Genomic DNA, 12,901 nt, shown 5'->3' with positions numbered 1-12,901 from the left:
TCTGATACTGCTTCCATTAGGGAGAATTTCAACCAGATTAATTAGAAACAGAAGAACTGCAACTGTGACAGTAAAGCCAACAGTTAAATAAGATTTTGGTAGCTTTTCACTGAGACAAACAAAAGCTTTGATGATGTATGATGTAACCTGGTGTGTCCTTAAGCTGGCAGAAGAGCTACTGAAAGCACACAAAACATCATTCCCTGGCTAATTCTTGAATCTCAGCAGCTAATTTTGACACTTCCAGTTATGACTGATTAGCTCAGATGAGACTCTGTTTCTTACAAAGGGAAAATAACACAGCCAACAGCAGGGCAGGCTAAATAATCCATCCCATTCTTCAGAGCTAGTGCATAAATACAAGTATTCTGTAGTTCAAAGAAGTGATGAAGCTGTTTTTATCCACATTTTCAGGTAAAATAAAGCTGCTCCCGTAAATTTACAATCAGAAGTCCTTTCTTTTGTTATGTAGAGAAATAAAAGCTCACATTTGAACAACAGGATGGACTATATATATTCAGTGTTTAAGGCTGATGATTAAAAAAGCATAGGAAAGAGGCACATTGCTCTAGAAATTCTATAAGATTCAGCAGTCATTTAAATCTGCAGCAATAAGCTTTTATTTAAATAAAGTCTTTCAGGATACAGAGAATTTTCACATACAATGAGAAATTATGACGTATTTTGACAGCTTGTATTTCCATTTTCTCTAATATTTCACCTAAACAATTTTATGTTGTTAAGATTTCTTTTTAAATATGATTTTCTTTGAAGGCCTTGCTAAAACATTCTGATTAATTTTGGCAGCAAATGTAATGAAATAATTTGTCTTTTACACCTCCATACATCAAAAAACCTACTGAAAAAGTCAAGAAACATAAATTACAAATCTAGGCTTGCTTTTACTTCAACTTTAATAGAATTACAGTCACCCCTGTCATCCCAGTGGCTAGTGGACTTCATTAGAAGTCTCCTGGGGACCACATGAAATTTTGAGGACTTGGGGCAAGAATGAGGAAAGAGCCTTTGAGTCAGAAGGGATGCAGAGGAGGATCAAAGAAGGCAGAGTCTCCTGAGGGAATCAGCCCTTCTGTAATCCCCTAGGGCTGTCCCCGAGGAGCTGCTGTGCTGGCAGGGATGTGCAACAGTCCTTGCATCACAGGAACAAATAAAAGATGCTCGGAGCTGGAAGTAAAGGGTGAAATTTTGGCTAGAAGTTGTTTGCAGGAGTTTTCTTGCAGAGCACTTGCTAAGTGCCCAGGGCTGGGTGTTTAAACAAGGGCTGGTCTCTCACACACTGCCTGTTGTTCATGGCTAATCCCTTCGAGGTCAAATAACACTCTGAGTAACCACAGCCATCGCCAAGGCAACTGTGGAATATACAGAGTAAACACATGATTACAGATTCACTGTGCGTCCAGGAAGGAGGAGGAGGAGGAGGAAGAAGAAGAGCTGCACTAAGTCACACTTCCACTGAAATCAGTGTAGTCAGTGCTGAAACAACGCTGGACAAATGCAAAGGTGTCAGCAGAGGGTATGAAAAAAATTAGGCTTTTCCTATTTCTTGCTTTGCCTTTACCCAACAACCTCTTCACCACTGAAGTGTTCTTTTCTTAGGTAGTCTCACCAAAATGCGGTATCAGCACAGATAAGGGTGTTATCCACATGGCTACTTTACATCTGAGATGTCACCTCTTCCTTACAGCCCTGGATAGTGCAGGAATGATACTACCTTTCTGAAAGGTCCCTTAAAACTCCGTCTGAAACAAGCTGTATTTTGGGACAGCACCCATCCCAGTCTAGCTTCACATGCCACAAGATCATGGTAAAAATAAAAATAAAAATCCATTATTGCGAAAGGAACAATTGAGAGAAATTCCCTCTTTTCCTTTTGAATCATGAACGGTGTCAGATTTCCCACTAACAGTAACAAAACCGAGCTGCAGGGAGCCCTCCCCAGTGACTCAGTTATGGCTGGGGCTGGCAGGACAGGCAGTGCCCAGAGCATCACTCTGGTACCACCTGGCAGCACCGGTGCTGCAAGGACAGCAGTGATGGGAAAGCATCGTTCCCAGTGCCCGGAAATCCCATCCAGCACTGCTTCCCACATGGGCTGAAGGGAACACTGAAGCTTTTCAGTTCCTTTCTTGGCGCAGCAGCCACGGCCTCGAGGGAGAGGTGAAGTCATTTCGAGCAGGGCTGGCAGAGCCCCACGCCCACCACACAAAAGCAGGGAAGGAGTCACCCCCTCTTGCTCCTCTGGGAGAAAATAAGCATTAATCTAATTGATTGCACGGGGCTCCAGTCATCAGTAGACATAAAAAAGACTTCTCTTCCCAAGCCAACTGAACAACACGAACAGCACAAAAAGAGGAGGAAATGAAAAAAAGAGTGGCCAACTTTTAGCCACTCATTCCCAAGAGAAAAAACTCCAAATTTTACTCCATGTGCATCTCTCACACAACAATACTTAGGAGGCAGGCAAAAAGACAAACCCAAGAAAAACACTTGATGGCCTGTGTTACACTGCGTGTAGCGAAAATGTCAGGCGTTTTTCTCACACTGGTAGCAATGTGCTGCATAGCAACAAGTCAGAATGAAAGGTTAATGGTGAGGACTGCAGCCTGGAACACGCTCATTCCCACGGTCCTGAAGTCACCAAAGGGAAATCCCGGTTCGTTTTGTTTTGTTGGTGGCACAAAGGATAAGAACAGTGGTGGGCTTTCATGTGGAAACCCACCTCATCTGAACCAGCCACAGAGAGATGGCACCAAGCAGCAATCACCTGTACTGCAGGAGCTCCAGAAATGCTGTGTGGGCTCTGAGCTGAACAGGATTTAGGAGAAAGGGCTGCATTTCACCAGGAAGACACAGTGAACCTCATCCAGTCAAGCAGATGGTAAGTGTACCTAAGACTTAGCGGGCTGTCCATCATTTGGGCAATAGCTTCTGTAACCTTACAAATGTACCTTCCACCATCTTTCCTGCATTTAAAAGCTTTTTACTATGTGTATGTGTGACTGTGAGTTTTCTACAACAGTATCTCATAGTTACATATTAAATAACTGTAATCTCAAAAAAAAAAAAATCGAGAAAGAGGTCTTTAAAAGGCAAAAGCAGTCTTCCAAACCACATGTTCTACTCCTTGTGAGCGTGTAAATGAGGAAAAAGACAACAAAGAAAACAGCATTACATTCCAGTCCACTTGTAGTAACCAAATTTCACAGACTGATACACTGATATGCAAAGAAAGGCAATTGTTTACCAGGAGAAATTGTCTCCAGACTCCCAGGATTAATCTTCCTCGTGCTTGTGCAGTGTTGGACAGTTGATCCAGTGAAGACCAAGTAAAAAACTACATCATCTTCAACTTTATCTTCCTCAGTCAGCTGCACTGTAATAACAGAGTCACCCTAGGGAGAAAAACAAGAAACAAGGTTACATTTACATGACCAAGAACTGCATCATCTAAAATAAAACTACTCTTCCTACAAGATTCACACTCTACATTCATTCACTCCTTTCAAAGGATTCAGATATGCAAGTCAACCGTATTAACAAAGCCAGCCAACATTTAGGAAATACGCTGAACATTTCTCTAGGAAGAGACATGTGGAAATCTCCAGAGTATATTCAAAATAACAATATAGTGAAATCACACCAAGTCTGACAAAGAGTTGTACATCCCACACAAAGGTTTTTGTACTCACACACACACACATACATATATATATATATATATAGATAAAGAGAGAGAGAGAGAGAGAGAGAGAGAAAGAGAGACATATCCCATCACATATAGATAGGTAAAACTCCAGAAATGAGACAGTGGCCTAACATTGTCTCTAGATTCAGAAATTTGAAAAAAACACCCTAATTCTTGCTTGAATGCTCACTTTTCCCCTGTCCAAGCTAGCACTGCAACCATAGATCCAACTTGATCACTGAACACACCTCTCATCCACAATCCATAAATGCACAAAGATACCTAAGTTTCATATCCACTGAGATTTTTTTTCCACTTCCCTTACAAAGAAACAGTAACTGTGGTGGTACAGATAGTGGTAGCTCTTCTCTCTCATCCATAAGCTCATGCCTTGGTGAAATGCTCTGTGTTTTAGCAAATACTGCAGTTCTTCAAGCCTCGAGGGGAAAAAAACCTCTCATGATGTTGGTTAAACTCTCCTGCTTAGTATTATGGAGGGTTTACTTCAGTACCTCAGCATATTTTATCATTTAGCTCATCTTTGCTCTCAGGAAAAATTATATTTATAAAAGGTGCACAGAGTTATCACAGTTAACCCAGCAAAGGGTACAGAAAATACACCTGAAATTCCCACATCTGCACAGGAAAGAATGGGGGCAATATGAACCAATTTCGGTATCCCATGGGGAAGGGAAAGCAGGGAAAGAGGATGGCTTATAGTTACTGCACAACTAAATGACCCATTTTCATCTGAAAAAATCCTAAGATTCATTTAGGCAGGAAAAGACCTCCAAGACCATCAGGTCCATCTGTTACCCCAGCACTAAGTCATCACTAAACCATGTCCCCAAGTGCCACATCTACACAGCTTTTAATGCCTCTGGGGTCTCCCCATACTTCGTTTATTAGCCTGAAAAATTTATATAAACTACAAGACACAGAGAACAACAGTCTGTGATGTGACCTTCTGTCCCATTTCTATCAAGATCAGAACCAGGTGGATGCCCCAGTTTTACATGGCAGCTGTGGCTGCCAGCTCTCTGCCACCACCCCACTGAGCATATGGTTACAGCTGCAAATCTGGAAAATATTTTTCTATTATTATTGTTATTGCAGATTATGTAATTCTGATTTGCATATTGAAGAGAATACACATGTCATTTCCTTTAAAACCTCCCCCTTAAGATCACTGAGTTCATCCCTTCTCTTTGTCAAGTACAACTATTGTAGAAAATTCCCAGACTTCCAGGCCCTCCTGTACATCCGTCCCGCGTTAGCATCGCTTCCCACGCTCTGCCTCCTCACATCTCCCTCTTCTCCTTTTACGTTTCCTCCTCCAAGTTTATGTCCAGTTCTCTCCTGATCCAACCCATCTGGCACCTCTTGCCAGGGGCAGGACTGCACCTTGTTTTATACCAACAAGATTTTGCAGGGCAAGTACATGGCCAGCCGTTGGTCTTGAAGTCAAATATGTGGGTCAGTGCTGTAACACAGGAAAGAAAACCATAAATTCAAAAAAAAACCACACAACCTAATGGAGCAGTGAGTGTATTTTGCATTTTCAGAGAATGCAGAGTTACAAATGTAAATTTTACGAAGGTCTCACGCAATAATATCAGACCAGACTTCCAGCTGGGGAGGAAGGAACCGTGTAGCAAAAGTCTATCTTGTATAGAGTCAGTGTTTAAATAAAAACAGGTGCAAAAAGAAATAAATCAAGCTTTAAATTCAAGCATGACCAGTTCACATGCTGAGTTGAAAACTAAATATTCCATTTCAAGCAAATGGATCCAGATTTGAGCTGATGTTCAAAAATAACAAAAGCTTGAGTTTTAACCTACAAACCCTTTGTGCTTTGTTTTTTATATCTGTCTTTGTTCAAACCGTTTCTCCCTTAAGGCATGAACATACAAAGTACTTAAACAGATTTAAAATGCAGGTGACACTTCAGAATACTCACCAACAACACTGAGTGTTTCATCTGTTAAGAGATTTTTCTTTTATTTAACTCCGAAATCAAGTACAGCAAGTCTAATTTTTGTGAAATCAAAGCAAATTGACATAGAGTTTTTGTGAGAAGACACCTGTCCTTCCATGCAAACTACTCACAATTCTAGGAAAAGCAATTTAATTTGCATCAATATTGCAAATGACAATTTGTGTATTTAGTTATTTACAGAAAAAAATAGTAAATACATGTAAGAAACCCCAACACCAGAGGTTCCTCATAACCTGAAATCTAAGCTGGAACTTAAACATAGAGCTGAACTTATTTAGATACCTGACCTAATTTTGAAGGTATAAGGTGGTCAGACCAGCAACCTCCAGCACATCTTTCCAGCCAACTTGTTCCTTAGATTTTCATTCAGTTCATTTATTGTTTAAGTCTAGGGAGAGTACAGATTATCATCAGCTGGTATCAAGAACCATTTAAAAGGTTCTTCAGCTGTGTCTAAGCAGTACTTCATGGTGGGAGGGTCTCCACCACCCTCCTCCCACCTCTTCTGGAGGATCCTTCAGCAAACACTGTGGAACACTGAGCATCTTATTTATTGGATCTTTAATTTTAAAATTATCTCCAAATATCTTTGCTAAGACTGGTAATATGCCACTTAATTGCTGTGCACTTCAGTTTACTTACAGGTGTCACCTGAGCTAACTCAGTCACTGTGCCTGGTCCAGGTCACTGTGCTGATGTGATCTCAGAAGCAAAACACCTTCCCTTCTTCAACACACCTCCCAGTTACTGACAATTTCATTGTTCACTGCAAATTTTAATTTGATTTTTAAGTTATTCAAACAATGTATTTATTTGGAAAGGAAATAACGCACAGCACAAAACCCTCTCTTTCCAAGATTTTTTGGAGTTAAAGAAAATCAGTTACAAATGCAGCTAAATTCCTGCAACCCACATAGAAGACTTTCCAACAGCCCTATTGCATTCAGCCTCCAAAAACATTTTAATTGAAGTATGTTTACCTTTATTCACTTAATATTGTCCAAAAAATGTCATCTGTTCAGTATCACTGCCACACAAGGTGGTTATTATAACCCTTCTTTCATCCCAAATGGCTAGAAATGGGAGGCCAGCCTGCCAATATCCCTTTGGTGAAAGTACAGACAGATCAAAGCCATTCTCTGGAATGCTCCAACAAATAAGAATAATTTAATTTCAAAACTAGTTTGGATCGACTAATATTTACTTGGCTTAAAGCCCATTGGAAATGAAAACATTCCATCTTGGTCCATTCATGGAAGAGGCCACCCCATCCCTTGTTTGGATCTGAAAAATCCCTGGTCTCAGATGTAACAGGATGTAAAGAAGGTGCATGGGGCTCTTTCCTCTACACATATTCCCTTTGCCAAACCAAAGGGAGAAAGCTGGTCTGTCTCACCATGGGACAGGTGCACTGCAAAAGCCAAGCCTCACCTTGAGCTTCAAACTGGAAAACACACAAAGGGATTTAAGAGTGGCCCATCTCTGAAGTTATGGCTTAGTTAAGGCAGCAGAAATACAATTATCTCTAAAAAGGCCCAAATGCCATCATTAGAACTAAACCCCAAAACTATCTAGACAAGGCACCTGTTTGTCAGCACAATTTGCTGGCATAAGCACAACTCCACCTTTTTGGGTAGCAGTTTTTTCAGCACTGCAGTTAAATGTGTGTGGATTGTGTATAGGCAAGGCACAAACAATTCCAAGTAAGCCTGTTAAAATGGACTGTTTACCATCAAAAGCTTTTTTGTTTTAATAGATGACCTTAGCAATATTTGGAAGTGGCAATAAAGTGAGCGAAATCTTTAAGCTTAAAAGAATTAGGATCACTTATGTTATCACCTCAAAAATACTAACCACCTTCCAAAAATAAATAATTGTTGTAAGCATATAAAGACATCTTTCTTTTTCACTTCAAGCTCTGGAAATCTGTCTGGTTTGGGGGAATTTGTCATCATTTGGGACCATGAAAACAGCCCTGGCAAATGCAAAATTCCAGGCTTCAAGATGAAAACCATGAGTTTAGCTGGCAGTAGGGAAGATTCCCTGAGGGATATCAGCTCTACCAGAAACAGGTACTCTTGTCAACAAGGGGACTGAAAAATGGAAAAAAAATATTCTTAACAGGCTGGCTAACGAATTTTAACATTTCTAAAAATAAACAAGAGAGGGGGGAAAAAAAAAGACAAAAAAAAAAAAGATGAGCTGTATTTTTGTAGCTGAAGCATTTGATTTCTAAGCTGGTTTTTCCCCCCATGGTTCATACTGGGAATTTTAAAGAATGTTGCTTAAGCCACTAACCACCTACTCTGACCTCCACACACAGAATCTAGAAATACTTATGAAAATTAAGTGTGCATTAGACAGCAATACTGCAGCACTCAAGTGTTACTCAACATTCTGGTGTTAATGAGAAAACACCAACAACCAGTAATCATTAATTTGTTCTACCCAGAAAAGCAAAATGCAAAAATTGCTGCTGGCCATTGACAGCAAACTGTGGCTGTTTTCTCATGCAGCAAAAACCTGCTGAATGACAAGTCCATGGGTTAGATGGGTTGGAGATTCACACAAAGGAAAGAAAGCTTTTCTCCCAAGGTGTTTCCTTCTAAGAGTTGTGGATTTTGGGGCTATGATGCTTTACTGAAGAGGCTGGATTAGATGAGTAACTGTACAACTGCCATTGTAACAAGTTTTGTTTTGTTTCCGCTACTCATGAGATGAATCAGGCCCTTGTTGAGTCACTGCTTTATTGCATTTTTGCTTCTTCCCCTCTGGGAAGCCCTAAACAGCTCCCAGGAGAGCTTCACTGTACCCAGCACAGCACCAAGTCACAGCTGTGGTTTCATCCTCCTTCACTTCAGGCTCCTTGGTACCTTTATTTATTAATTTTTAGATGGAGTTGGACTTGCTGTTACCCCTGCTAGTGCTTGACACAGAGTACACAGGCTTGGGCTGTAATTCCAGCACGAAGCAAGTCCTTTCACATCCCTGTGCTTTGAATTTCCCCATCAATGAAATGGGAATCGTGGTCTAAACACACTGAGTACTTTTCATCCAAATGGCTTTTAAAGGAACAGCTGGCTTTTCAATCACATGACGTTTTCTTTGGAAAGGGCGCAGCACTGACAATAATTAAGCTAGACAAAATCAAAGGGAAAGTTGAGACAATTCCATCTCAAACTGAGAACTGCAGAGGAGTCTGAAAGCAGATGGAGCACAGAAAAGGCAACTGCAAGGCACTTTTATAAAATGCAACAGAAATCATCAAATAAGAAAAAAGTACAATATAACTGCTCAGATGCTCGATGATCCACTATCATCTACCGCTGTCAGTACACGAGATCAGCAGCTAAACTTTTGCTCCCAGACAGTTCCCACATCTCAGCTGAATACCCTGGATGATCCCTCCCATCTAAGGTTACTTGGGCTGGTGCAAACTTGTGCTTAAACCCCTGGAGAATGACATCTGGAAAGGACACATGGACATCTCCATGCAGAACAAAACCATGCACAGCGACACAGGTTCCTGAAAAAGGAAATCGGGGTTTGAGCAACTATTTTTATAGCAAACATGACAGTGCTCTCATCTCCTGGAATAACCCTTTTGATTGAGAAAGGCTGAGATCCCAGTTTTTCCAGGTCTGAGTAAGTGTTCCAGCCAGTCAGCTGTGACACAGCACTATTACTGCTGGCTCCAAAAACCACAGGATGCTCTTCTTCCATGGCAAGAAAATAACCTACATCCAGCATACTCTTCCAGGCTGCTATTCCCAGGTTAACAGATGAACAGCTCACATTGGAGGGGCAGAATCTGGGGATGGGTCCTACCCCTAAAACTCCCAGCTGAGACCCCTTCCCCTCTGTCCTGGCATGGGGCAATTTGGCAGTGGATCTCAATGCCTCAGCCTGGAACATCCATCCCCTTTTCCAGATGTGGCCACTTAGCCTGCAAGCTCTCAGCACATGGATAGAAAATGAAGGGACCACGGGAGGAGGTCAGAGGTATCTGTTACAGCGAGATAACAGCAATCATTACAGACATCCTCAATTTCACCACTATAGATTGACTCAGAGGAGCACTTAGTGGAGGAAAAAAACCAACAAAAAAAACCCCCAAAAATCACATCAAACACAGTTCATTCTGCAGAACTCCAGGCCCCAGGAACAAAGGTAGGGCTGTGAAATCTGTCTGAACATGAGCAGCTCTAGAAATCCCTCCTCACCTGGAGATATCCCCCATGATAAAGGCAGTGACCTGGGTCAGGAATGGGGAGAAAGATGGATGTCGTTGGGGTGGAGTGTTGCAACCTCCTGCAGATAAAACCTTCAGGGAAAGACTCCAGAAATAAATAGAATGGCAAGCTGCCAAGTTTTGGGGCAGATTGGGTCCTTTTTCCTAGTCAATGACTTCAAACTCCTTGATCTTAAAGCATGAAGCAATTTTCCTAATATAAAAAAAAACAAACCAAAACACCCACACAAAAGAAGACAACAAAAATGACTGCTGTGGTTTAAATAAAATAAATAAATTTTAAAAATAAAAATCGATCTCCAGACCTAACACCTTCTTTCCTTTTAAAATTAACAGCAGTGCTATTTTTTCTACTAGTGAAAGGTTTCAGGTTAACAGCACAGAGACTGAGCACCTCTGTGATGAGAAAGCCAGATTTGGCAAAGCACACTCTCATTCTTTGGAAAATACAATCACAGACCATTCTGTCCTGCCCGCAAGCCACCAAAAGAGCAGAATGATGGTACATATTTTTCTGCCAGCCCACAGAGCAAATCAAGGTGATACCTTCCATATTTCATTAGCACTGCACTCAGCCAAGTGATCTCCTCTTCCAATACTAGCCACAAAGCCATGACTTCAAACACTGACATAGAGACAATAACTTTCTACCCTCCACCACTTTCTTTCCTGAAAAGTGAAAGAGAATTTGGTCCAAAAATAAGATTAGCTTAGCACATTGATGGATAAAATGTTGACACAAGTGTAGAGTAAAAAGACCATTTATTCAAGACTCTTTGGGTAAAAAAGAATTTGTGGGAAAACAAGGATATTTACAATAAACAACCCTGAGCTGTTGCCTCCAGGTCCAAGCTGGCTCTCATGGACCCATCCTGAGTGCAACCTGTGCTAAAAAACATGCCATGGACACTCTCAACTTGCCTGTCTGCAGAGCCAACACTGTTAGGGATGATTTATTAACACCTTCTCACAGCCACAACCACAGCCCAAGCCAGTCCAGGTGTCTAATCCTGCAGCAGGATTTGTTTGCAAAGAGATAAAAGGTTTGAGGAGTGCAAGGGGTGGATTTCCTACTCTGAACCAGTGCAAGCAGCACAACCTCCTGTGGAAATGGATATGCTTCAAAAAATCCATTATTAGTGGCCCACATCCTTTGACAGAGCATGTCTCTGTTAGCCTCCAAACCAATCACCTCCAAGATGAGTCTTTATTGAGTGTCAAGATGCTGTTATAACTATTACACACATATTAATCCATGCAGCTTAAAGGAGATCTCTACAGACTGCCAGCAGAAATCCATCCAAGTAGCAGGATCTTGTTAAGTGCTGAAAGAGACACATGATTTATCTTCATGCAGAGATCTTCCTGACATGCCACTCTGCTGCCCAGAGCCAGGCAGGCTATTAGCTTGGGCTGTTAATAGCTAATTTAGCTGTACCAGTGCCTTAGCACGGGGCTCCACGTGCTCTGCAGCACTCGCTCAGACCATGCATGGTGCATCAGCTCGGTGCCAGCCTGTGCTGTACACAGACAGTCCTTGCAAAAACAAACAGCCAAGGTCATTTCTAAACATCTTTAGCATACACAAAAAACATGGTAAAATTAACAGAAAAATTAGCAGCAAAGTCAAACTTAAGGAGAAAAACAGAAAGGATAAAAAGAGTGCCATTCACCCTTTTGTACTAAATGTAAACACCCAGGGAAAAACAGCAATGGGAGCTTTATTATTTTTTATTATTTATTATTTAGGTGAATTTGGCAGTAAATAAAACAACAATTTAATTTTCCTTTATTCAGGCAGTTCAGTGTTAGCCAGGCTATCCACTTAAAGAATTGTGCAGTTTCTGGCCTGAATAAGCAAGTAGTGACAGTAACCCCAAGCTCCTTCCACAAGTCCTGTACAGCTCTGGTACAGAGGAGGAGGAGGTGTGGAGGTACACAAAAGCAGTAACACATTGGGGTTAACCTTTAAATTATGCAAGTCTCCATGTAATGTCACAGTGAACACGAAGACAAGACAAAAGAAAGGGGGAATTTTCTTTTTTGCAGAACGTCCCCTCCAGTACCACTCAGTTTCTACAACAAGTACTGGTCTTACTTTTAGGCTTTTTTTTTTTCTGAAATTCTGGAAGCTACTTCAGTCAGTTCCTAGAAAAACACACCCAAATTGATGTGAACGTCTTGCTCTGGCCTCATCCTAAAGCCTCTTCTGTTCTTCATTACACTTACGAGAACCAAACCAGGTAATTTTATAACCAGCTGCTTGAGTGATTGATAGTATTTCCTACTAATTGCCCATCTAGCAATAACAACAAAATTGCAGTGCTTAGGAGCAATAGCAGGCAGTCTGAACGTGTGCAGTGACTAAGAGAAATCCAGCTACTCTCCTGGCACCAGAGATGGAGAGAGTCACAATTCCTGGAAGATAAAGTACATATGATGACATATTATTAGAAGCAATCTCCTACCACTGAAGTATTTTCACAAATAGCCTTGAGGTGTCTTAAAGAAACAAAACAAAAAAATCAGGTTTGAACACCAATATCCAGAAGCAGAAGAGAGCTGAAGGATGGCTTTTTCCTGGTACTTCAGCCTCCTCTACAGTACAGCAAAACCTTCAGAGAGACACAGCTCAGTGTGTTCCAGAGCACTCATTTTCCTGCCAGCTGCAAAATATCCCTGCCAGTCTTTAAATTTTTCACAGCTACAGTACTTGGAGCTACTGCAATGACTGAGGCACTTTTTGCAGTGACATTTTTGCCATTAGAGAACAGAAACCATTGTAATCATTACTTTACTGATGAAGTAAGCCCCACAACCACAACAGCAGACAGATGAAACTTCTGTAATGTTTAAAAGAAACACTTTGAAACATCAATACAAACACAGGCAGCCCTGAAAATGTGTCCTGCGACACAACTGCCACTTGATGGCACTGCACAGC

The 12,901-nt window shown here is 41.2% G+C and overlaps 1 protein-coding gene across 10 annotated transcripts in view; it reads right to left on the bottom strand.

Annotated features, from left to right (window-relative positions):
* Nucleotides 1-12,901, bottom strand: part of AKAP13 (A-kinase anchoring protein 13) — a 207,071-nt gene that overhangs the window by 129,800 nt on the left and 64,370 nt on the right. For all 10 annotated transcript variants that reach the window (XM_088063289.1, XM_088063290.1, XM_088063288.1 and 7 more), the window contains one exon: nt 3,266-3,413. In XM_088063289.1, coding sequence (XP_087919415.1) covers nt 3,266-3,413 — 148 coding nt within the window. The remainder of the gene's footprint in view (nt 1-3,265; nt 3,414-12,901) is intronic.

The sequence above is a fragment of the Pseudopodoces humilis genome, chromosome 16, assembly GCF_049639895.1.
Source record: "Pseudopodoces humilis isolate 2021_Gansu_Grassland_sample_001 chromosome 16, ASM4963989v1, whole genome shotgun sequence".
NCBI lineage: Eukaryota > Metazoa > Chordata > Aves > Passeriformes > Paridae > Pseudopodoces > Pseudopodoces humilis.
The sequence above is the reverse complement of the archived record's forward strand: the minus strand, read 5'-3'. Positions and strand labels throughout refer to the sequence as shown.